Source organism: Geotrypetes seraphini, chromosome 1, assembly GCF_902459505.1.
Source record: "Geotrypetes seraphini chromosome 1, aGeoSer1.1, whole genome shotgun sequence".
Lineage (NCBI taxonomy): Eukaryota > Metazoa > Chordata > Amphibia > Gymnophiona > Dermophiidae > Geotrypetes > Geotrypetes seraphini.
The window spans coordinates 261,873,520-261,900,199 of NC_047084.1; the positions used below are offsets into that span (position 1 = coordinate 261,873,520).

Sequence of the window (26,680 nt, forward strand, 5' to 3'; positions counted from 1 at the left end):
GAACGGTAGATTCTGCAATTACTTCCTCTGGGAGAGCATTCCAGGTGTCCACCACTCGTTGTGTGAAACAGAACTTCCTGATATTCATCCTGGACCTGTTCCCCCTCAGCTTCAGTCTATATCCTCTTGTCCGTGTCACATTAGACATTGTAAATAACTGCTTTCCCTGCTCCATTTTGTCGAATCCTTTCAGTATTTTGAAAGTCTCGATCAGATCCCCTCGCAATCTCCTCTTCTCAAGGGAGAACAACCCCAGTCTCCTAAGTCATTCCTCGTAGTCCTGGTTCTCCATACCTTTCACTAACTTCGTTGCTCGTATCTGCACCCTCTCTAGCAGTTTTATATCCTTCTTTAGGTATGGAGACCAATGCTGGATGCAGTATTCCAGGTGTGGTCTGACCATGGCTCTGTAGAGTGGTATTATAACTTTCTCTGATCTACTCTTAATTCCCTTCTTTATCATGCCTAGCATTTTATTTGCTTTCTTCACCGCCGCCGCACATTGCGCCGACGGTTTCAGGGTCCTATCTATCAGTACACCCAGGTCCTTTTCCTGTTCGGTCTTTCCCAGAGTTACACCTGACATACTATACTTGTGATCTTTATTTTTTTCTACCTAAATGCATCACTTTGCATTTTTCCACATTAAAATTCATCTGCCATTAATCTGCCCACTTCTACAATTGATTCAAGTCGCTCTGGAGTTCCTCACTGTCCTTCTGCGATCTGATTGCCCAGCATAGCTTTGTGTCGTCTGCAAATTTGATGATTTCACTGGATGTTCTTTCTTCCAGGTCATTTATGACAATATTAAATAAGATGGGTCCAAGTACCGCGCCCTGAAGTACACCGCTAGTCACTTTTCCCATTCTAAGAACTTCCCATTTATGTCCACTCTGTTTTCTGTTCTCTAGCCATTTGCCTATCCATCTTAATATATCTCCCTCTATTCCATGGCCTTGTAATTTCCTGAGAAGTCTTACATGTGGAACCTTGTCGAACGCTTTCTGAAAGTCCAAGTATACAATATCCACCGGTTCTCCACTATCAATTTGTCTTCCATCCATTTTTTATATAGACACACAATATAATCTTATTAATATATAATGGTAACACATTTTGATCACTAAATAGAAAATAAAATTATTTTTCTAATCTAATCTTTGGCTTATATACCGGATCATCTCCCAGTGGAGCTCGACTCAGTTCACATATAATTAAGACTAGAGTACATAGCAGAAAACATAGGAGAAGGAAGAACTAATTAAAAACTAAAGTACATAAGAAAAGCATAAGAAAAATAACTAATATCATTTCGTTGTCTGGTGATTTCATGAGTCTCTGGTTGCATTTCCAATATTTCTTTCTTTCTGCCTCCTTCATGCTTCCTCTCCTCCTGACCCCATTCCCTTTCCCAAACAACATTTCTTTCTCTCTCTCTGTCCCTCCATGAGTCCTACTTTTCTTCATCTCTCATTCCCCAGATCATGTGCAGCACTTTTCACTACTGCCCACCAGCCCCTTGCCCATTTCTCCTTCTATCACCCCTCTACAGCACAATGCCACATTTTTCCTTCCATCACTAAGTCCAACATTCCTCCTCCTTGCATCCCCTTCAATCTGCCCTCTCCACCACCATATCCAACATTTCTCCATCTCATCCTTCAATTCCCCATGCATCTCTACCTCACCTCTATGTCCAATTTTCCTTTCCCCATATGCACCATCTCACTCATACACTCACGCCCATCAATTTTCCCTTTCTAGTCCCCCCTCCTATGTCCCAAGTTAGTGCCCCCATGTGTCAAGTTCATGTCCCCTCCCCCCCAAAGTCGACCCATCCACAGAAGCCACAGGCACCGCTGGGGAACCCTGCCTCCCCCGCTGAAGCTGAAGCCGCCGCCACCGGGGATGCCTCCCTGTCTGGTCACCCACTGCACCACCCCCACCCCTGAAGCCGACCCTGCCACTAAGCCGGCGTCAACACACTCCATCCATCTCCCCCACCCCAGCACAACTCCATGCAGACACGGGCCATGACGGTGCACGCAGAAACTCACACACTGCACGCGGCCGCTCACAAGCCTTCCCCCTCTCCCCCCAACATCAATTCTGATGTCGGAGAGCAGGTTCTGGGCTAGCCAGGTAGCGATTGGCTGGTCCAGAACCTTCTATCCAATGTCAGAATCGATGTCAGGGGGAAGGTTTGTGGGCCGGTCGCGTATAGCAAGTGAGTTGCTTCATGCGCAATGGCCTGTACCTGCTTGGAGTTGCTGCTGGGGGCGGGGGGTGGGAATGGAGTATGTCGGCTCCAGCTTGGTGGCCGGGTCGACTTCAAGGGTGGGGGGTGGTGCAGTGGGTGGGCATACAGGGAGGCAGGGAAGGATCCAAAGCAGCTTTTTCCTCTTACTTTTCCTTACAAAATTGTTTGTTGCTCCTTTCAGTTTTGCCACTGCTTTCCTACTTCTTTCAGATGTTCCCAACCAGACAATTCCTAGATGTAATCGCCCATATGAACAAAGTTAGTTTTTCTAGTCTAGTACCTTTACTTTTGAATAAGCCCTCTCTATACCTGTCTTAATTTTAATCCACAAATGCAGTGATCACTAGATGCCATATGATTACCCACTGTAACATCAGAAACACTTTTCCCGTTTGTAAGCACTAAGTCCAGTATGACCCCATCCCTCGTGGGTTCCATTACCAACTGCTGGAACAGTTCTCCTTGTAGAGAATCCAGGATCTCCCTACTTCTAGAAGACCCCACTATAGGGATACCCCAATCATCATCTGACATGTTAAAATCACCTATTAGTAATACTTCCCCTTTTACAATTATATTCTGAATGTCTACTATTAAATCTCTGTGCACTTCTGTCTGTGTAGGAAGCCTGTATTTCACACCAATGTAAATACATTTTCCGTTCCCTCTTTCCAGATTGACCCATAATGCCTCTTCTTTACCCTGCAAATCCTGCAATAGTGTGGCTATAATATGATCTTTAATATATAAAGCTACTCCCCCTCCTTTTCTTCCTACCCTGTCTTTTCTGTACAGATTATAGCCTGGTATAACTATATCCCTGTCACGGTTCTCTGTGAACCATGTCTCTGTGATAGCCATTAAATCCAATGCAACCTCTTCCATCACAGCCTTTAGATTCAGAACCTTGCTTTCCATACTTTGAGCATTGGTATACTGTATATTGCTTTCCAGACATTGCCTCCTTTTCCTTTTTGTGTAGAGGTGTTTACTGATTCGCTCACCTGAGGGCTTTGATCACTCTGCTCCAACGATTCTAGTTTAAAGCCTTCCTCAGCAGGTTAGCCAGTCTGCTGCTGAAGACATTTCTTCCCTTCTTTGATAGAGATACACCATCCCTGCTCTGCCTTTGGAACATCATCCCATGGTCCAGGAAGCCAAAACGCTCTCGAAGACACCATCCATGTAGCTACACATTCATCTCCAGGATGCAAGCTTCCCTGCCCAGGCCTTTACCTTCAACAGGAGGTATCAGTGAGAATACCACCTGCGGACCTGACCTCTTCACCTTCTCTCCAAGAGCCACAAAGTCACTTTTGATGCATTCATAGAAGTACCTAGCCGTATCATTAGTGCCAGCATGGATGAGCAGCATTGGATAATAGTCATTAGGCTTGATGAGTCTCAGCAAGCTCTCCATAACATCTTGGATTTTGGCACCAGGCAGACAGTATACCTCCTGGGATATCATGTTTAGTCTACAGATGGATGCTTCTGTAACCCCCTCAGAAGGGAATCACCAACCATCACTACCTGCCGCCTCCTAGTGGTCATGAATCCTGCAACTTTGGGGATTTTGAGCTTTGGTCCTTCCTCTCCCTGGCATGTTCTCATCTTCTCTACTTCCAGGGCTGCATACCAGTTCTTCAGTTCAATGGCAGGTGGAGTCACAATATCAGTCCTGCAGGGTCCTGTAATCTGAGTCCAGCTTTCCTCCCTCAGCACAGCCTCTTCTTCCCCACTTCTGGAAATCTTTGATGCTTTATGAAGCATTTCATTGATGTACCTCTCTTTCTCACAGATGCTTCTCAGTTTTGCCATCTCCTCTCTCAGTTCATTTACTTCCTTCATGACGGATTCAAGCTGAAGACAGCTTGTACATGGAACCACTCACTCTGCATGGGACAAGTTTGGGAAGTCCTGTTGTAAAGGTCAAAAGTATCCAAGAATGGATCACTCTCAACTCACAGCTCAGTCTTCATATTTGATCTTAGCTAAAGGGCTGCAATTCCTCTTAGATCAGTTATTGCACAGATTCACTCTCTCTTATATACAAAGAAAAGAGAAAGAACTGCAGGACAAAACCACTGCAGAAGGAAGACCAGTGTCGGAACTGAAACAAAACTTTTAGGACCTGATTTTATAACCAGGTGCCTATGTGAAAAGTCCAAAATGTTTCCCGTGTCATTTCTAGGATTTTTCATTTTATTCACGTTTTTATCTTAATTTTTTTTTTTGTGGGGGGGCAATATTGCCAGTAGCATACACCATTGCACTATAGTGTGCCTATACATAAAAACAACATGAAACAGGATGTGAAATGATATTGACATTCCCATATTGTTTATTACAGATTTACTATAATGCCTTAGCTTACATACAGAAACAAGATGTTTTACAGACTGTTTCAAATAAATGCACGTCCTAGAGTTCTGGTAAGAGCGGATAGTGTAGCTGGTTTTAAGAAAGGTTTGGACAAGTTCCTGGAGGAAAAGTCCATAGTCTGATATTGAGACAGACATGGGGGAAGCCACTGTTTGCCCTGGATCGGTAGCATGGAATGTTGCTACTCCTTGGGTTTTGGCCAGGTACTAGTGACCTGGATTGGCCACCATGAGAACGGACTACTGGACTTGATGGACCATTGGTCTGACCCAGTAAGGCTATTCTTATGTTCTTATTTTCTAACTGCCACTGCTATATAATAAAAAGTTTATTATTATGTAGTTAACTTACACAATCAACAAAACAGCACAACATACCTCAAGTTTAGATAAATTAAATGATTGAATTTAAAATGTCAAACTTTCTACCAGTGTACTTCTTTCATTGCCCCTGTTTATCTGGTTTCAGGTATACCGCAGATTCCCATTATAAAAATGCTCCAGATAAATGATCCTGAAGATTAAGGCCTCCTTCTAAGGGTCTAGCTATGGGTGGGCCTGCCCTCCCAATCTCAGCTCAGGCCTACTCAGTCTCTCCCACAGTGACATGGCGACCATGTGGGGGATAACAGTCCAGCATTTGCCCATGTAATGCAGGCCAAGGAAGAGATTGCCGCAGTAGCTCAGGCACTGTGTCTGAGCCAGGCTGCAGCGGTTCTGCACCTCCATGCAGCACAGTACTCCGCCTTCGGGAAAGGGTGACTCGTCACAGGCAAGGCGGGGCAGGCAGGGCTCAATGGCAAGCTTGATGGGGGGTGGGAGGGAGGGAAAAAGAGGCTGCGTGGGCTGGGGGGGAAGAAAGAGAGAGAGAAAAAAAGGTCTACTTTGGGCTCCTACCGTGAATTCAGTCAACTAATATTATTTACTTACCATGTCTTTTTTGAAAATATTTTTGATATGCATGAATAATGCATTCTTCCTCTGTACCGAAACGGAAACACACATGGCCTACCATCTTCTGTGAGCCCTGCAAAAGGAAAGAAAGTGTGAACTCAAATGGCAGTGTGTGTGTTTACCAAACATGGGCATGGAGAAAAGAAGTAGTCTAATGGTACAAGAACTGAACTGTAGATAAAAATAAATAAATGAACTTAATTCATCCTACTGCTTAGCACTTTGTATTTCACACCCTTTTAATTGCAGTCAGCTTAATCTGCAATAAGGAAATTATTTTAAGCATTTAAAAGGTGAAAGGATCAATGTGGGCTACCATAAAAACGTGTGAGCTATTTTAGCACAGTGTATGGTGAGCCCTCCAAAACCCACTCAAAACCCACTGTACTCAACTATATACCACAACAATAGCCCTTATGTCTGCAGGTGGCACCTATATGATGGTCCAGTAGGTTTTGAGTGGGTAATGTTAGGCTCACATATTCCACCATAAGGGATATGGGCCTGAGTCCCCATCTCTATGGTTAACTACAACAGTGTTTCTCAACTTCTTCAAGCCAAATACCCCCTAAGTCTAATAAATATCAACTGAGTACCCCCCACCTAAGCTCCGCCCCAGACCTGCCCAAGCTCCGCCCCAGACCCCACCCCCATAATAATAATACTAATTGTCATGCAATTTCTTCCATTCATTTTTCACAAACACACAATATAATCTTATTAATACATAATGGTAACCACAAAATTTAAAAAAAAAACACAAAGCACACTGTATGCAGAGAAAATGTTAATTATTTATATATATATATTTTTTTTTTCCCAAAGAGGTAGAGGCAGATGACTTTGAAATATGCAATCACAAATGACTCAGATGTCATGAAAACAAAATATATAAAATAATAAACACTTTCAATGGTAATTGATGCTGTAATGTCCTATAGTGTGATATAAAGACAGCATAGGCTATTACATGACTAAAAATGAAGGAAAAAGCCTCAGACAAGGGCCCTCCCACCTCCACCGAAGTGGTTTACTAAAGGTGGTTGAGCGGTCACCTCATTGGCAAAAAACCTTCAATGAAATAAGAGCTTTATGCTGTGCTTTACTAATGAAAAATAAAAGATAGAAGGAAAACTTTTCCACTTATCTTCAGCTGATCGGTACACCAACGGTGGCCAGCATTTCACAAGTCTGCTGCCTCAGGGTGTATCCCGACCGATCAGACTTCTTTCAAATGGGATGCCAGAAACGTCTCCCACATTAGTAAAGCACAGCATAAAGCTCTTTTTCATTGAAGGTTTTTTGCCAATGAGGTGATCGCTCAACCACCTCTAGTAAACCACTTCGGTGGAGGTAGGAGGTTCCTTGTAGAAGGCCCCGAAGCAGCGTGTGTACAGTGCTGTAGACGCTGCTGGAGTCGGCAGGTTTGGAGTCGGGACCGCGGAAAGGGAAGGGGGGGCTGCGGCAAGGGTCTACGAGAGCCGACCAGACTTCTAGCACCCGTTAATGTAACAGGCTAAAATACTAGTACATATATAAATAAGTAAAAAAGACTTCTAAAAACAACAGTAATAGAGAAGGTATCAAATCGAGAGTCAGGAAGCACATCAAAGATAAAATACTTCATAAAAAGACAGAATAATCTGTTTCCTGGTTAAGTCCATGTAAGGTGAGACAGTGTTGAATTTATATACAGTATAAACCTTTGTTCAGTTTGTAGGAGCAGTTTATCCACATCTCCACCCCTCTGACATGCAGCTCCTGATTGGTAAGGCTCGGCTTTAGTACAGGAAGAGGCGGTCGGAGCATACTGCGAGTGATTTCCTTCACTCGCCGGCGCTCTGGCTGCTCTCTCCTGCCTCTCCCGCTGCCCTCTCCAGTCTCCCTCACGAAAAACCGTATTTGCGGTTTTTCAAGATTCACGGGGGTTCCTGGTACGGAACCCCCGTGAATATCGGGGGAGTACTGTATGTTCACATGCTAAGGTCATGAAGTAATGGGAACCTTAGCATGTGAAAACAAAAAGAATGCAGACAATATGTACAAGATGCAGGCTATGTTTATTTTACCCAATGTTAAATGTGGTAACTAATACCGCCTTTTTACAAACCATTAATGCTGGAAACAGAAAAATTGGCCATTTTGCCCATGCGGAAAAATGGCCTCACTGCATAGAAATGATACACACAAGCATGCACCAAAGCCATTTTTTACCTCAGCATAGAAGGGCCCCAATTTTCTACTCGGTGAATAACTGTGCTGCTAGGTTTTGGTTCAGCTCTAAAGTCCTAGTTCTACAGGCTAGTATCCCCACAAGCAAAGAATTACCAATAGTCTAGAGTGGGCAACCTTAATATTCATGGAACAAACTAAAAGTCATCAGAAGTCAAAAATGATTGAGTCTATGTAGAAGACGCTGCTTGAAAATGATCCTTCTACCATGGGTCCTTATAGTTAGTCCAAGGTCAAGAATGACTCCTAGATAAAAGTATTAACAAAAATGTATTAATACTGGAATGGATTTGGAGACTTTGGGAGAGGTATTTTATTAAGGAACGGTTTTCACCATATGCATGACTCCAGTTGAGTTTAAACTTCCTTCCCTACTCTGGATGGTGCCAGCAATAAATCTGTGAATGATATAAAATTTCCCCTGTTTCATGACTGGAAATACAGCATATTACTTTTAGACATTGTTTTATAGACAGCTTTACCATCAAATACATTTCTTCAAAAGGTAAATGAATGCCCTATTCATTATGGCTTTCAGCATGGAAGCTTAATACGATGAAACTTCAAAAGAAAAGGTAAAATAATGAACAGAAAATCCTTTAAAGAGGCTTCAGTAATTGCTAACAAGCAGAGAAGCAGCATTTATAGAAACTGCAAGAGTGAGAAGCAACATTATGAGATTAAACTCACCAGCTGGGGAGGAGGACTTTGATAAATTAATTTTTCTCTACTTTCACATGTTCTTTATGCTAGGACAGGCGAGACTCATAATTAATCCTGAAGCCAGTGGCTGCATCCCTGGAGAGAGATGTCCTGTACTATGGATTGGTTTCCCATTAATTAGAAATGTGGTTGGCATCTAACAGCAGGGCAATGGCGGCAACTGCTTAGGAAGGAGTTCCTGGGTAATGAGACTCAAATTTGTTTAGAGTTAATTGCTCTACATTAGTTGCCGCATCGGTCTGACAGAAATGCAAACGATACAGTATATTTTAATTTGGATTGTACAATTTATAAATCTGTCATATTAGTTAATATTGTATATTATCTGAAACCTGTGAACAGCAGTAGTGTACTTTTCATTAAAGCAAAAGGTCTTGGCTTGGTCAAACTCGTTAAAATTTTGTGATGTTGACAAGAAGCCAGATGCCAAATCCATATACTACAATGAAGCTTTCACTATGAGCTTTTGAAATTTTGGCGTATCAACAAGAAAGTATGAAGCATGGTAATAAGTCAGAAGAACTAGATCAAATCTCTGTAAACCTGTTAAGATGTAATGGGGCAATTTGACAAATTAAGAACATAAGAACATAAGAAGTTGCCTCCACTGGGTCAGACTGAGGTCCATCTCGCCCAGCGGTCCGCTCCCGCGGCGGCCCTTCAGGTCTGCGACCTGTGAAGTGGTTTCTGACCACTTTTATAACCTACCTCAAGTTCTATCTGCACCCCTCTATCCCTTTATCCTCCAGGAACCTATCCAAACCCTTCTTGAACCCCTGTAAAGAGTAAAAAATTGCCTGGACTGAATGGTTCATCCTAGAAGAAAAAAAAAAAGAACTTGTAAAGCTATTATTAGTAATAGGTAATTTATTTTTAAAATCAGGTATGGTACCGGAAGATTGAAGGGTAGCCAATATAAAGCCAATTTTTTAAAAAAGGGTTCCAGAAATGACCCAGGAAATTATAGACTGGTCAGCATGACATTGGGCCTGTCAAGTGAGCAGATATCAATAAAGGTTTTTATGTTGCTGAATGAAAAAAAAAAAAGATATGCCCCCTCTTTTACGAATGCATAGCGCAGGTTTTAGCGCCGGCAGCAGCAGTAACTGCTCCGACACTCGTAGGAATTCTATGAGCGTCAGAGCGGTTACCGCCGCTGCCGGCCCTAAAACCCACGCTATGCATTCGCAAAAGAGGGGGATAGTGCATTAAACATACTGGCTGGCAAACCCACAAACATATACTACGGATATTAAAGCGAGGAAGAAAAAAGCCTCAGAGCCCTACCTCCCCCATACCGAGACTGGGAGCAGGACTGTAGAAGACAAATGCAAATAAGAATGGAGATGTGGTAGACCCTGCATGATTTTCAGAGGACTGTGTTCGCGAGGAGCTAGCTAAACTAAAAGTGGACAAAGCAATGGGGCCGGATGGCGTAAATCCAAGGATACTTAAGGAACTTAGGGAAGTTCTGGCGTCTCCACTTGCTGACCTTATCAATGCTTCTTTAGAGTCAGGAGTGGTAACAAATGATTGGAGAAGGGTGGATGTGGTCCCTCTCTATATAAATAGAAGGATGAGGTCAGGAACTAAAGACCAATGTCTGACTTCTGTAGTAAGTAAATTAATGGAAATGCTTTTAAAACAGAGAATAGTAAAGTTTCTAGGATCCCTAGACTGTAATACCATGTGATGTTAAATTATTCTTGCTGCAATATAAACCTTTGGGAATGGATAAGAATGTATTCAAGGTTGTATGTGTATGTACAGGGGTTATTAAAAGGCAGATAGCAAGAGTATGGTCATCTACTAATATTCCATCTATGCCTCAGATCATTCAGGGTATATGACATGCCTATTATCTTAGTCAATTAACAGCTATTCATAGAAATCAAGTGATTGGTTTTCAAAAGAGGTGGGAATCTTTGGAGGCTTGGTATGTTTAATATAATTCTGGATGAATATTGAAATTTGAATACAAATTAATGACAGCAAATAATGTTCTATCAGTCTTAGGTTACTTTTGTTGAAAGAGGATTAAGTTAATAATCTGCCTGAAAAAAAGTGGATACATTATAATTTGGATATCCCTGGAATGGATGTATTATTGTATTTGTGTATGGTTTGTTTTTTTTAAAAATTATAAATCTTTATTGAATAAACAGTTTTTTATAAAAACAAAGGGCTCCTTTTACTAAGGTGCGCTAGTGGTTTTAGCGTACACGCTAAACGCTAACGCCTCCATAGAGCTTGAATTAGGATTTTTCATTTAGCACGTGGTTTGCGCATGCTAATCTTTTGCGCACGTCAAAAACGCTAGCGCACCTTAGTAAAAGGAGCCCAAAGTTTCTAGGATCCCGTTTGCTTTCACCAGGAATATTTCTTTCCACAGGTTTTTAAATCCAAACACCTCCTTAGAGGCGAACCAACCCTTCTTGTTCTACTCTCCCCTTCATCGCATTTATATTTATTTTTATCTCGATATATTTTTTTTAAACCTTATGTACTTACCTTTCCCCCTTCACTAAATTTGGTGATGGGTTTTTCTATTTCTCCTTTTTTTTTATAATTTCCTTTTAAACTTATTTTATAAATTGTAAACCGCCTAGATATTTTTTTTGTGATAGACGATATAACAAGATATTAATAAACTTGGAAACTTAGATGACAAGATCCGAGGCAATAAGGTTTTACTAGAGACAGGTCTTTACAGACAAATCTTATCAATTTTTTTTGACTGGGTGACCAGAGTTGGATAGAGGGAGAGTGCTAGATATGGTGTATTTATATTTTAGCAAAGCTTTTAACACTGTTCCACACAGTCAGCTAATATAGAAACTAACGGCCTCTTTTACAAAGCCGCGCTAGTGGCTGCCGTACAGCAACAGCCCCGAAGCCCTTTAAATCACTATGGGCTTCTGGGTCGTTAGCGCAGCGCAGCCGCTAACACAGCTTTGTAAAAGAGGCCATAAGTGCCCACGGTATGGACCCCAAAGTGATGGAGTGGGTTAGGAACTGGTTGAGTGGAAGGTGACAGAGGATAGTGGCAAATAGGGATCATTCAGAGGAAAGGGATGTTACCAGTGGTGTGCCACAAGGTTCAGTTCTAAGACCTGTTCTTTTTAATATATTTGTAAGCGACATTGCTGAAGGGCTGTCTGGTATGGTTTCCCTCTCTGTGAATGATACCAAAATTTGCAATAGGGTCAGGGCCGGATTTTCCTATAGGCTAACTAGGCTTCAGCCTAGGGCCTCAAGATCCGTGTCACATTTTTTATAAAGGTTAGTACCAATAACAACATGTTTCATTTAACTTATTGCTATATATCACAGTAATGATGTATTTTATTATCTCTCATGTAATTTACAAACTTAAAAATGGGAGGTGAAAGGGCCTCATAAGTGGAATAGCCTAGGGCCTCTTTTCATCTAAATCCGGCCCTGAATAGGGTAGACACGCCTGATGCTGTGGGTACATAGGGAAAGGAATAGCCAGTAGGAAAAAGGAGGTAATGATGCTGTGAAGAAAGTACTGCTTTTTTTTTTTTTTTTTAATTGTTTGTTGAGAAGTTGCTGGAGTACCAGCAAAGCTGGGTGTGAAGTAGGACTGAGAAGGCCTCACCAAACCATAATTTTTTGGGATTATTTTGTTTCACTATGTTTTTCCTTCTCGATGCTGTGACTGCCAGCACAAGTCGCATTAATTCGCTGAAAAATATTGGCTGGGATTTTCATGAGTTGCTTTTGAAAAGCAAAGTTTGAAAAGGTGAATTCAGTAATTCTTCCCCAGTCAGCTCTCTGGAGCTGGAACCTGCCAGTATCATACAGGGCAGGATTTGTGAACTCTAAAGAAATTCTTTTGAATTTTGGGCTTGTTTTGGCCTTTTGTTATTGGGAAAGAGAGAGAGGGCTGAGACTATTAAAGCCCGGGTACCTAATCAGACTTGGCAGTTGGCCCCCTTTTGTTGGAACTGTACAAAACTATTGACCAGGATATTACTGTGAACAATAATCCTGAGATGTATGGGTTTTGTTTTGCCTGACAAAGTTCCCTTGTTTGTTGAGAACTGTAGTCAAGAGTTAGACATTGATTGTAATATACTATATTTTGGAGAAACAAAGGCAAAAGTTTTTTGTTTTTTTTTTTTTTGGGGGGGGGTTTAAAGAATCAATTTTGGTGAATGCACTCAGCCAGGGCCGCCATCAGGGCAGTACTACCAGTCCTGCTGACAGGGGGCCTGGGCCAGTAACGTACCTAGGGGGGGCGGTGCGCAGGAGAGAGAGCTGAACGGGGACAATGGGGGACCCGCGGGGTTAAATATAACTCAAGCCGCGAGGCTCGTCTTCTACTCCGACTGCCCTGCCGCTCACACGGCCGATCGGAAGTCTTCCCGGACGTCAGTGCTGACGTCGGAGGGAGGGCTTAAGCAAAGCCCGCCCTCCGACGTCAGCGCTGAAGTCGGGAAAGACTTCTGGTTGGCTATGTGTGCGCGGCGGGACAGGCAGAAAATAGAAGACAAGCCTACGCGGCTCGAGCTACATTTTGCTGAGAAAGTTGCTAAGATGGGCTGGGAGGCAAACGGGGAACACAAAAGGCATGAACTTGGGAGAGAGGAAGGGAGGGAAAGAGATGCTGAGGTGGGGGAGGGAATGGGTTTTTGGACACAGAAGACATGGACTTGGGAGAGAGGAAGGGAGGGAAAGAGATGCTGAAGTGGGGGAGGGAATGCATTTTTGGACACATAAGGCATGGACTTGGGACAGAGGAAGGGAGGGAAAGAGATGCTGAGGTGGGGGAGGGAATGGGTTTTTGGACACAGAAGGCATGGACTTGGGAGAGAGGAAGGGAGGGAAACAGATGCTGAGGTGGGGGAGAGAATGGGTTTTTGGACACAGAAGGCAATGACTTGGGAGAGAGGAAGGGAGGGAAAGAGATGGTTGTGTACACGGGGAATAGAAGAAAGGAGAATTTTTGGTCATAGGGAGGGAGTGAGGTACAGACAGTGGCATACCAAGGTGGGGGTGGGGGCGGTCTGCCCCGGGTTTACGCCCTAAGGGGGTGCACAGCTGGCCACCCTCCACTGTTCTCCCTAGGCTGGCAAACTGCGTCTCTTTAGCCACTTGAGTGCCACCGCCGCCATTGGGAACAGGCCGGTGCCGAGTTCGCCCTGCTTCTCTTCCCCACGGGACCAACCAACTCTCGCCACTCGACGTCAATTCTGACGTCGGAGAGGATGTTCTGGGCCAGCCAATCGCTGTCTGTATCAAGTCCTTCAGTATCAAGGAACACGCCAGGATTGTCATCACCACCCGTCCAAGCTCTGAAGCCAGCTGTGTCCTGGCGGGTGATATTATCTGCCTAACTGAACTCTGAGGACTTTCTTAAGAGATCAGATTCCACAGGTGACCCTTGAGGAGAGGAATGATGGCCTAGTGCCTAACCCTCAGTAAGTCTGGTTCTAAGAGAGAGGTTGTAGAGGATCTGCATTAAAGTTTTCACAGCAACCATGCACTACTTTCTGCCTCCATTGGAACATCTTGTCTGGTGGTATTCAAACTTGGGAAAGGTAAACTTAGATTTTAGTAGGTTATATTTTTTGTAGTTCTCTTTTTTAGCTCAGCACAATCAGTCAGGCAATAGTATAACCTTTAGAGTCTGTTAGAGTTTAATACAAAACAGAGTTTTTAGCCTAGATTAATGATTTAGGTTGCATTTCAGGGCATATCATCAGATTAGGGCACAAATAGCTGTTGAGGAAAGGCTCTGGTGTTAATTTAATTTCCTCCCACCCACCCCAAGGCAGAGCTTTTTGATTTATAGGCTCTCCAGCCAACCAGGAACAGGGAATTACTTTGGTAGGATTTTTCTGCCCTTTCTTCTTTTTTTTTTCTCTTCCAGGTGTAAGTTATTCTGTGGAAAACAAAGGAAACTGCAGGCAAAATGTACAAGATGCAGGCTATGTTTATTATATCAGATTTCAATGCGGTTAAATATTACCACTTTTTAAAGAAACCTAAGGACCTGACACGGTCCGTGTTTCAGTAAACATGCCTTCTTCAGGGGCCCAGGGTTGTTGAGGTTTGACTTAAACCACAAATATAAAAATGAAAATGATGATAAACATAAGCCTGTAAAAGCTATGAAAAGAATGCTGACAAAACTCATCGAAAAACTTCCAATACCACAAACAGTTCAGAGCGGTTTCAAAAAGATAAGGTTTGATTGACTTTCTAAAAGTTTGGTAAGAAAGTGCGTTTGAGATAAAGTTGGCTAAACATTTATTTCATTTGCCTGCTTGAAATAATAACGTTCTATTGAGGAATCTCTTGTAGATACAGCCCTTCAAGGATGGAAAAGCCAACTTGTAGGCATTACATGTACAAGTTGTGCCTGGAAATTTGAAATGATGAGATAGATAGATTGGGGTAAACCTGCCCGAGAACTCCCCTGGTCACTCAATCTCTTCTTCTGGACACTCTTCCTGAGGACTCTTCCAGTCTCTCATCCAGACCCTCTGCCAGTTGTCAAGCTTGACTCTCTCTGGTCACACCAAGCTCTACCAGACAGGCCAGTCTAGGTGAGGATTAGGCTGAAGCCAGCATTCCTCTCCTTGAGGGTCACCTGGACTCCCAGAGGAGCACTTGTTTTCCCCAGCTCTCTGTGCTGGAACTATTCTTTTCAGCACTCTTTTCTACTCAGTTCCCAGGTGCCTTTGCAGGAACTTCTAAAAATATGACCAGGCTCCCCCAAAACACTTCCCTGGTCTCTCTGACTGCCAAAGATCATTCCAGCCTCTGCCAATCCTTCTGGTCACTATCGGTCATCCCTGAATATTTAGGTAGCTAGTCCCTCTGGTCACCATCATTTACATTGGGGCCACTGCTGGTCACTCTAGTTAACAGCCTTCTGGGTCCCCACCGATCCTGGACACAACCGGTCCCTCTGGTTGCTGGCCTCCCTGGTCCCAACTGGTCACTCTGATTCCTCCACTGGTAATCACTAGTCTTCCCCACCAGCCACTGTCAATCAGAAAATCACTAGTCTTCCCCACCAGCCACTGTCAATCAGAACTCCACCAGTAAGCTGGTCCTTCCACAGACCCTCTGAGAACTCTCCTAGTCCCTCAGGCACTCTCACCAAAGACTTTTCTGATCCCTCAGATACGCTCACTAAGGATTCTCCTGGTTGCTCAATCTTTACTCTGTGAGAACTCCCTGGTCACTATCTTTACTCTTGAGGATTCTCTCAAGCCCTTAATCTCTTCTTCTAGACTCACTGCCTAAGGACTTTCCCTACCAGGTCCTCTGCTGATTATCAAGCTTGACCCTCTCTGATCATAACAAGCTCTACTGGACAGGTTGGTTTAGATCAGGTTTATCTTGGATTAGGTAGAAACCAGCATTCCTCTCCTCAAGGGTTATCTGGTCTCCCAAATGAGCTCTTACTTTATTCCGGTCGCTGTGCTGGAACTGTTCTTTTCAGTTCCCTTTTCCACTCAGGGTGAGTGGACAGCTCCCAAGTGCCTTTGCAGGAACTTATGTGCAAATGAGCTCTATTACCACTGTTGAGGCTTCCCTCTGCTTCATACTGGTCTTACAATCTGATTTGGTACCTGAGGCATGGAGAGTTAAGTGGTTTGCCCAAGATCACAAAGAGTTGCAATGGGATTTAAACCCTAGCATTCCTGTTTCTCAGCCAGCTGCTCTAACCAATAGGCTAAAATGGGGCATCCCTCAAAAATGTACTTTGTTAAAGACTTCTAATTACATTAAAAGTTTTTGGAACACAATCTTGTATGAAGTATGTTTTGTGGTTTGGCACCCAAAGGCCTTCAAAGTAAAGCTTCCCCCATTTTGAAAATGAACCACTCCCAATGCACCTTTTGTAGAGGAAATATGAGATGGGGGGTTACATGTACATATTAAGTTATGTAAACACTATAAACAATTTTGCAGATGTGCCTAGAATCGTGCAATGCAACCTTCTGACACTGATTTTAAGAAACTGAAGGAGTTAGATCAGTCTGTATGTTACAATGGGCTCATTTTCAAAAAATGAAAAATGTCCAAAACGTGACATAAAGGAGCAGATAGATGTTTCCCTCCAATTTACTGTTTTCAAAATGCATGTCGTAGGAGGATTTCTATGATGCTTGTCCATAGTGCATCTAAATCACAAGGAGTGCATCAGAGGTATGGTTTGTGGGACTAGGGTAGGCTTACAATTTGACCTTTTTTTTTTTTTTTTTTGCAATAACCAAACATTTCAGAAAACATCCAGGTTACAATTAGGACATTTGGGGCTAGAACTATTTTAAGTAAAAATAAGTGCCAAAAAGGTATAAAGGATGAAGTGCCAAAAAGGTATGAAGGATGAAGGCAAGGCAGTCCCACACTTCCCCAGTGGTCAGTGATCCCCCCCCCCTCCCATTCCTCAAAATGTGAAGAAACAGTACATATCTGCCTGTACAATACTTTCAGATGATATGGCCAATCCTAGTAGAGCAGTAACCAGGTCTCTGGAGTAGCCTATTGGGTGGTGCCGTGGACTACAGAGATAGTGGAATATGTGAGCCTTCCATAACCCACCCAAATCCTACTGTACCTACCTGTAGGTGACACATGCAAGCATAAGGGCCATTGGGGTGGTATACAGTTGGGTACAGTGGAGGGCTCACCATACACTTTAAGGGGGTTATGGTGAGATGTGTATCTGTGACCCTTGCTGGGATGGGTGTATGACCAGTCTACTAAAACATCGGCCCCTCCTACATCCCAGTGGCTTGTGTGTTTTTCTTTTGGACATGCTTTTTTTCCCACCCCCAGAAATGGTTCCAAAAGTTAAAGGCACTGAGGACAAGCACATCTGAGAAATGATCATTTTCAAAACAGAAAGACTTTTTTGTTTCAAAAATAGTCATATTCACTACTGAATTTTTGCGCCTCTTCCGCAAAATATCCAAACTAGGATTTGGGTGTCATATCAAAAATGCCCCTCAGTATTACAAAACACGGTGGAGATAATGACAAACACATACAGGAAAGTAATAAAGATAAATATATCTTACTTCTATTCTGCGAGGCTCCATGTTCTGAAGTGTGTATTCGACTAGATCCACTGCCATGAAATCCCATTTTGTTCTAGAAATTACGTGAATTTTAATTAATGAAACTACAGTGCATTTTATAGTAATATTGCTTATTATTTGGGAAATATACTTACTACAGATTACTTATACTGGTCCCTATTTACTGGTGTGTTAACAGTTTGCAGATATAGTTTGTTTATTGACAATATGTGCAGAAATTGCAAAGTCCCGATGTTAAATATTGGGGGACTCCCCAGCATCCTTCCCATACAGTTAATGCAGAAACAATAAACATACCCCCTAATTCTATAAAATCAAATGCCCTGTAATGCGCTTCTGCCACAGCCAGGCTGCAATTTCTACTTCAGCAAAGGCAAACTCCACTGCTTTGCAAAGCTAGTCCAAGGGCTCCAGAGCAAGCAGTCCCAGGACTAGCTTTGTAAAGATTGCAGTGGAGCTTGCCTTTGCTGATGGCACAGACGAAAAGGCATTGGTTGGGAATGGGCTGAGACTGTTCTTCTACCACTATGGTACAACTTGAAGTGCTTTTGGTATTAGACTGCCTTCCTAGCAGGCAAATTATGCTGAGACATGGCCTTATGCGGGTCATTATGAGTGCTGAACCATTTCTGATGTATCTGGATGCTACAGTGAGTGGTTCGGCCTTGACAGACTTCTGATCTGCTTGTTGTTCTATGTTAGGACCAGTGTGTGTATGTGTGTTCTAGAGTGATCACTGCCTCTGCACTGTCTTTGAGTTTATTGACTTCTATCATTATCTTTCGTGTTAAAGTTACACAGCTTTCATCAAACCACCCAGGCAATCGCTTATCATGCATATAAGGTATGCCTGTGAGGGTATCAGACTCCTAATGTGTCTTAGAATTGTTCTCCAAATGTTACAAAAGTCATTAATATTTGGCTAATATACGAGGTTTGAAAAGTTTGGTAAAAAAGCAAGTTCAATAATGTGCGATATGATGTAAAGACACTTAAAAGTGCCAAAAGGTATCCAAAGTGACCAGATAATCACTGCAGGGACAAAGTAAAGACACACCCACCCCGTGTTTTCTGACCCCTTCGCACCTCCACAAAGTTCAGAATAAAAACATACATACCTGCCTCTGGAACATCAGCACTTGGCATAGAAAAGTCTAGTAGAGATGTGATTTAAGTAGTCTGGGGCGTGGGCTACTGAACAATGGTTCATAGACAACGGCGCAAAAGACAAAGGCGCGCCCAGACAATTGAGCGTGGCGCGGAGGCGCGCGCCGCTCAAAATTACTGTTTTTAGGGGCTCCAATGGGGGGTTTTGTTGGGGAACCCCCCCACTTTACTTAATAGACATCGCGCCGGCGTTTTGGGGGGTTTGTAACCCTCCACATTTTACTGTAAACTTAACTTTTTCCCTAAAAACAGGGAAAAAGTGAAGTTTTCAGTAAAATGTGGGGGGTTACAACCCCCCCCACCCCACAACGCCCCCACAACGCGGCACGTTGTCTATTAAGTAAAGTGGGGGGGGTTCCCCCCCACACACTCCCGTCGGAGTCCTGAAAACATTAATTTTGAGCGGTGCGCGCCTCCGCGCTGCGCTCAATTGTCTGGGCGCGCCTTTGTCCCGGCGCGCTTTTGACCTGACACCCTTCCTGAGTCACAGGGGCAGTTCTCAGTCAGAGAGGAGAATATATCCATGAGACTGGGATCAGTTCAGGGAGGTCCCTGAGTGAGAAAGGTGAACTCCCGATTTTTCCCTAGACACCAGCTGAGGGCTGTGGGAAAAGGACTGAAGCCAAGCTAACTGTTTGTAAAGTGTGAGGCAAACAAAGAATAAAAAGTCTTTTGTTCTTCTGAACTATTGTTTGGTCCCAACCTTTCCTGAATGTACACTTAAGGCTAGCATATTACAGGCAGACTAATTTGTGAAATAATGTGGACTTTTGATTTCCATCTTCTCTAAGGTTGTATTTGATTTTAACTGAATGATTTTTAACAATTTACTACTAGCTCAGCTTTTACTGCCCTGTGGGGTGTATCCATTTTTCACACAAAGTTTAATTAAACTCTAGAATTCATTGCCAGAAAATGTGTGAAATCAGATAGACTAACAGTTTAAAAAATGTTTGGAAATTTTCTTAAAAGAGAAGTCCATAGGTCATTATTGAGATGGCTTGAGGAAATCCATTACTTATTCCTAGGATAAGCAGCATAAAATCTGTTTTACTACTTGGGATCTAAGTACTTGGGACTTGGGTTGGCCACTGTTGGAAACAGGATGCTAGTCTTGATGGACCTTCGGTCTGTCCCAGTATGGCAATTCTTATGTTCTTAAGTTCTCAGCTGGAGTGAGAGTAAACTGTTGCAAAGGAGTAGAACAGAAGAATGGGGGAGCATATGAGGGGTCTGTGAGAGGAAGATGGTGATGGAATTCACAACGGCATGGGATGAACACAGAGGATCTCCAATTGATTTGTGTCCCATATATGGTGATTTGGTGTAGGATGGGCTGGGGAGGGCATCAATGGGAACTCCACTAACTTGGGAACATGAGGAGTTACTGGTCAGACTTTACTGTAGGTATCCTGCAAACAATAGGATGGTTGGATGGGCTGGAGTGAGCTTAGACAGCAACTTCAGCAGTTGGAACCTAGGACAATATCAGGTGGACTTTAGTCTATGGTCCAGAAATATCAACAGAAAGACAAGTTAATTTAATCATTTATTTTTAATAAGAATAACTAATGGGCAGACTGGATGGATCATTCAGGTTTTTATCTGTTGTTTTACTATGTAACTATGTTGTTGCCTGAGGAAAAGAACTGACAGCAAATGCCAGAATTTTACATGATGGTGGGCAGACCTGGTGTAAGATGGGGTAGGGTTGCCATATAAGTTCACACAAAAAGAGCGGATGAGTTGCCCCCACCCTCACCTCGTTCTGCTCCAGCCCTGCCCAGTTCCACCCCAGCCCCGCCCCCACATGAACCTCTTCTGTCCTTCAGTGAGCTCAGGGCTGTGTCTGGAGGACCTCTGAGCATGCGCAGATGTGACATAATGGTGTCGCATGCAGGCACGCATGTGTGGATGCCCTCCAGATGCGACTCCAAGCTTCTACACCCAGAAAAACTGCCAGGTTTTCAAAAACTACCTGGACACCCAGACAGTCCTCTAAAAAGAGGGCATGTCTGGGTAAATCTGGACACATGGTAACCTTAAAATGGGCACTGCCCGATTGAGCACATGAACATCAGGAGAGTCTCATACAAAAAGGGAAAGGGATTGGGATTTGTACACCACCTTTTTGTAGTTATACAACCACACTCAGAGCAGTTTACATTTACAGTAAAACCTTGGTTTGTGATCATAATTCGTTCCGGAAGCATGCTTGTAATCTAAAGCACTCATATATCTGAGCGAATTTCCCCATAGGAAATAATGGAAACTCAGACAATTTGTTTCACAACCCATAAATTTCAATACAAAATACTGTATGCTGTGAGCGATTGAGCTATGAGTAAATTGGGCGTGACACACTTATTATGTTCAGCAGTGCTCGAAGCAAGATGCGTGTATGTAGTGCGTGCTTGAACCGTGGGTAAATTGGGCATAATGCTTTTATTACGTTCAGCCGCGCTCAGCGTAAGATGTGCGCGCTTTAGCTGTGGGTTCCGATGATGTGACGTGCGTATACGTGCTCGTACTGCAAGACAACGCTCATTTATTGAGTTAAAATTTGATAAAATGTTTTGCTCGTCATGCAAAACACTCGCAAACCATGTTACTCATTATCCAAGGTATGACTGTATACAGTATACTTACCTTGTACCTGGTGCAATGGAGGATTGAGTGACTTGTCCTGGGATTCAATCGTACAACCTCTGGGTGCAGAGGCAGCAGCTCTACCACGGCTGGAATGGAGAAGTTCACTGGTTCAGATGTCCATGTCCACATACAGTGGCGTGGCGAGAGAGGTTGGTACCTGGCATCACCATGCCATACATCCCCCCCACTTTTCACCCCACTTCCTCTGCACCCACAGAGGCTCTTGACATACTCACGCTGGCCTTGGCTCCCTTCTGACGTCCCATCCTGGTCCCATGACCAAGAAGTGATGGCAGAAGGGAGCTGGGGCTGGTGCAAGCAGCAAGTGGAAGATACTGCTCACGGCAGCAAATATTTAAAGAGTAGGCAGTAGTTGGAGAAGAGGAGCCCCCCCCCCTCCCAGTGAAGACAGCACCTGGGGCAGTCTGCCCTCCGCCCCTCACCCCTTAGTATGCCACTGTCCACATACTAAATAAAGGGAAGTTTTCAGTCTATGGAATTTACCTTCTTAACTATTAAATTACTTGGTTAAAACCCTTTGAATACTGTCCTAGTACTGCCTCTATTCTGTTGATATCCTTTCAGAAGCATCAAAAAAAGCTAAATATTTTATTTTGCTTCTTCTATTTGTGAAGCTTTTGTCACATATAAAACTTTGTAAATGTAGATCTTGGAAACATTGCCTTTAAACCTCACTCTTTGAGGCTGTCCACCCTTGGAATCTCGGATTTGTAGCAGAGGCAATGGAGAGTGACAATGACTTACCTGGCTTCCTTGGTTCATAATCCCCTGCTGCAGGATGGAGACACTTTGGCCATCCTGTTTTTGAACTTAGATTTCAATTCAATGTTCTAAATGTAGTCCCTGATATCACCAACTGAAATCAGCATTTCAGATCCCATAATGTACCAGGATAGGGTTGCAAAAATGTATTAGGACTGGCTTAGAATTTCCCTCCAGGAACCAAGTAACTTTGTAGCTCTGGAGTTCTACCATTAAGCCTCTCTATTGAAACCATGTGCTGTCATAGTCCCCCATATTCACAGACAAGTTGTTATGCCATCATGCCCACAGCTAGGCTATGCATTTTTCCCTGCTACTTTTCAAGAGGTTGGGAGAGGGAGTCCCTAGTAGGGGGCCCACAAATATGTTTGCCTTGGACCCAATTATGGTAATATGGCCCTGGCTGCAGCTCATGGTTTCGGTTATATTTGATTCTAAAAAAAAAAAAAAGTTTAACTCTAAATACCGATTGGTTTGCGCTCACTTTTCGACTACAGCTCGATTCACTAACCTTCCTCCAGACCCCATCCACACCCAATCCGATCTGCGCATGCAAATGAGTAAAAAGGCATGTAAATTTCTTAAGGCATCATGAAACCATTTCGTCCAAACCGACTGGCCTTTCCATTCCAAAGTTTCGACTGCTGAGCACCAGTCGCTTTACATCCTCGCCGACTATTCCTGCCTAGCAACTGCCACGTGCATGTTAAGAAATAAGAACCCCATTAAAAATATATATCTATACCGCAAAAAATCCAAAATATATCTAAACTTTAAATATATGTAAATTTTCATGCACATAAGCGTTAGAAATCTTTTTTTTATTTTTTTGGAATGCGCATAGCGAGCGCGGGAGTGAATCTCGGATTTGTAATGCGCATGGCGAGAAAATCACAGATTAACCCCGTGCTCTCCTTGCGCATTGTACATTTCATATATCAATGCCAAATTTAAAAAAAATCAAAACTCTAAAATAACTTTTAAGGGCCAGCTATCCCTCCCTCCTTCCTTCCAACTAGATTGTCGCGTGCATCTGACGTCACGGGGTCGTCTTTGGTTGCTTTGTGCTTCACGGCAGAAAGAGCCGCAGAGCCTCCTGGGATTCGTAGGCTGTATATAACAGCACGTGATCCCAGCGCATTCAACTGCTGTTAACTGTTGTACCTTCTAGCAACTTAAACAGTTCTTTTCCTGAGTTGTTAAGCTGTTTGGAAGCGCACAATAAACTTCGAGATCAATCCATAAAAATAGGACAAACTCAAAGAATTCCACAGCTCACTCACAAACCTCCAATGCTATTTTTCCTTAAACCTCTTCAACAAATTTTTCAAAAAGCTACAGTCACAGCTTATACAGCTTGCAACAGCACTTAAGAAAAAAAAGAGAGGTTGGTAAAAACTACAGTTCTTATATTGCATTTTTCACGACAACAATGCTTTGCAGTAGGCGCATTCGGAGCCCGCCAATGATGTCCGCGATTAAACCCAGCCCTATGTCTACGCAGTGAAGTCCTAAAGAGCTAGCGCATGCGTTATGTGCTTCAAAACCAACAAGGAGACAGTGCGCACGCGTGTCGATCGATGTTACAGCGAGACGTGTGCGCCAATGGGGGCGTGCTTACGATTTGATCATTTGCATGGACACGTTTTACTGAATCGATCGGCCAGAATGACTCGGAAATGGATAGGACACGAATTGGATAGATTGGTGGACTTTAGTGAATCTAGGCCATAATGACCTTGAAGAAATAAAAATGCATAATAGGAATACAAACAGGGGTTTTAAGACTCCTCATTTAAGATCATGTGCATCATTTCTCTGCTGAATGGTTACGTTTTAACCCCTCATGCAGACGGTTTGGGGCAGTGCTGCCTATTTGTAGCTGAGGCCTGTACGTCAGTGCCCTGTCAACTGAACTTCTGCAGGTGAAAGAGTGGGGGAAGGGCGGGTAATAACTTAACAATTGCATTAAAGTCACTATGCCAGAAAGCCACCATAAACATCAGGACTTACCACTTTAGTCGCCAAGATGCTACTGAAACAATAAAGCAGAGCAAGACGTAGGTAGGTGTCAGCTTTCATTCTGTCTTCCCTTTTACTCTGATGAGAGAGGCTCCTTCCAGTTAGACACCAGTGAAGGGACTTAACAGCTCTGCATGCCAGGACCAGACAGCACCGACAGCTTGCCTTATGCAAATACCTGGACTTCAGCTCTGTCTTTCGCAAGCCAATTTACTGAAACTAGCAGGGGTTATATTGGTTTTCCCTCTTCTTCACTAATCCTCCCTCCCTCTTGCCCTCACATCCTAAAATTTGTTTGGCTCTCAGAAGCAAGGGATTTCGGTTAATTAGTAACTGCTTTCAGGGCTCACAAGCACACAGTTCCTCTGGAAGCATTTACTTTCTCTAACCCCATGAAACAATAAAAGGATGCTGGAAACCCTTTCAGTATGATTGACTAAACTGTGTTTTACTTGAAGAGTTGCAGTTTTATGGCTTCTTGGTTCCAGTGTCTGTCTTGAGGTGTTAGGGCAGAAAGGCTCAAAGCCCTATCAGAAGTCATACGACACAGTGTGTTAAAGTAATTTATATCAATACATGTCTCCTAACTTCCACTGAACCTTAGGAAGGATATGGCGTTACTCGAGAGGGTTCAGAGGAGAGCGACACGCTTGATAAAAGGAATGGAAAACCTCTCATACGCTGAGAGATTGGAGAAACTGGGTCTCTTTTCCCTGGAGAAGAGGAGACTTAGAGGGGATATGATAGAGACTTATAAGATCATGAAGGGCATAGAGAGAGTAGAGAAGGACAGATTCTTCAAACTTTCGAAAAATAAAAGAACAAGAGGACACTTGGAAAAGTTGAAAGGGGACAGATTTAAAACGAATGCTAGGAAGTTCTTCTTTACCCAACGAGTGGTGGACACCTGGAATGCGCTTCCAGAGGGAGTAATAGGGCAGAGTACAGTACAGGGGTTTAAGAAAGGATTGGACAATTTCCTGCTGGAAAAGGGGATAGAGGGGTATAAATAGAGGATTACTGCACAGGTCCTGGACCTGTTGGGCCGCCGCGTGAGCGGACTGCTGGGCATGATGGACCTCAGGTCTGACCCAGCAGAGGCATTGCTTATGTTCTTATGTTCTTATGAACAAGTAGCATACCCAGAAGCCAATTTTTGGGTGGGCAACAGGTAGAATGAAGCATTTTCTCTCCACACACCCCCCACCCCCTCCTACCATTTCCCCCCCAACACCAAACTTAAAAATTGAACACCCTAGCCCAGTGGTCTCAAACTTGCGGCCCGCCAGGTACTATTTTGAGGCCCTCAGTATTATAAAAAATGATTCTTTATGGAAAACCTGTGCCTTAAGTGTCCAGCGGTTGCTGTAACATCAGGCAAGCACTTTCCTGTGTCTGTATGTGATTGTGAGGTGGAGTGGAGAAGACAATCGCGTACAGACGTGGGAAAGAAAGCACTTGTGCGAGGTTACAACAGTGAGGCAGGCAATGTTCCAGAACGTAAGGTAGCCATTGGAGGCAGTGCAGCTTGTGCGTGTGTCCGGAGGAGGTAAGAGCTGAAGGCGGTTGCGGATGCCGGACACATAAAGAATCATTCTTTATAATACTGAGGGCCTCAAAATAGTTGGTTCAAAATCTTGTCTCTTGCAGACTTTGCAGTTGATAATTTGGTAGTTTTTCACTTTCTGCATGATGCACTGCTTTCAGCTGTGTAAAGCTGAAATTATCAGAAGCAATTAAGGAATGATACATAAACTATAACAAGTTTTACCTCATGCAAAGTTGTCATTTTTTTAATAAGACATTAACTATTTTTTTCTGCGGCTCTCCAGGTACCTACAAATCCAAAATGTGGCCTTGCAAAGGGTTTGAGTTTGAGACCGCTGCCCTATACTTAATTTTTCTACATTTCAATCATATATAATGGTGTGGCAGCCATGTTAGTCCATTCTTAAAGATAATATTTAGGAATAAAACAAAAAGAATCCAAGCAATACATATTAACTAGAGCATGGTTAGATTAGGTTTCAAAGGATGACCTTTGAAAGCTAATCTGAGGTTAGTCCAATAAAAAAGGTATCATTTGGATTCTTTTTGGTTTATTTTTTTTTATCTAATATAATAAAATGCTAGGCCGCGCATGCGCACTCAAAAGTCGTGTTCCCTGATCCGTTGCGAAAACACGACTGCGCATGCGCAGCCCCGGCTGCAGCGGCGGCTTTCAAATTAAAAAAAAACGTTACACAGCTGCGGCGGCCTTCCTCACCCCCGGCTCTCACTGAGCATGGTACCGGCTCCTCTCTCGAACTGCACCAGGATCGAGAGAGGAGCTGCGGAGGCGGCTTTCAATGACGAAAAAGCTGCAGCTGGGGCAGTCGGGGCCTCCCCCGCCACGCACAACCCGCTCCCTC

At 43.4% G+C, this 26,680-nt stretch overlaps 1 protein-coding gene across 1 annotated transcript in view; it reads right to left on the bottom strand.

Annotated features, from left to right (window-relative positions):
• The window catches only part of HGFAC (HGF activator), a 103,570-nt gene extending 79,033 nt beyond the window's left edge, over positions 1–24,537 (bottom strand). Inside the window, exons 1-3 of the mRNA XM_033950292.1 lie at positions 24,261–24,537; positions 17,625–17,697; positions 5,578–5,674 (exon numbers count right to left, since the gene is read on the bottom strand). Coding sequence (XP_033806183.1) covers positions 5,578–5,674; positions 17,625–17,697; positions 24,261–24,329 — 239 coding nt within the window. The 5' untranslated portion in view covers positions 24,330–24,537. The remainder of the gene's footprint in view (positions 1–5,577; positions 5,675–17,624; positions 17,698–24,260) is intronic.
• Positions 24,538–26,680: the final 2,143 nt, after the last annotated feature.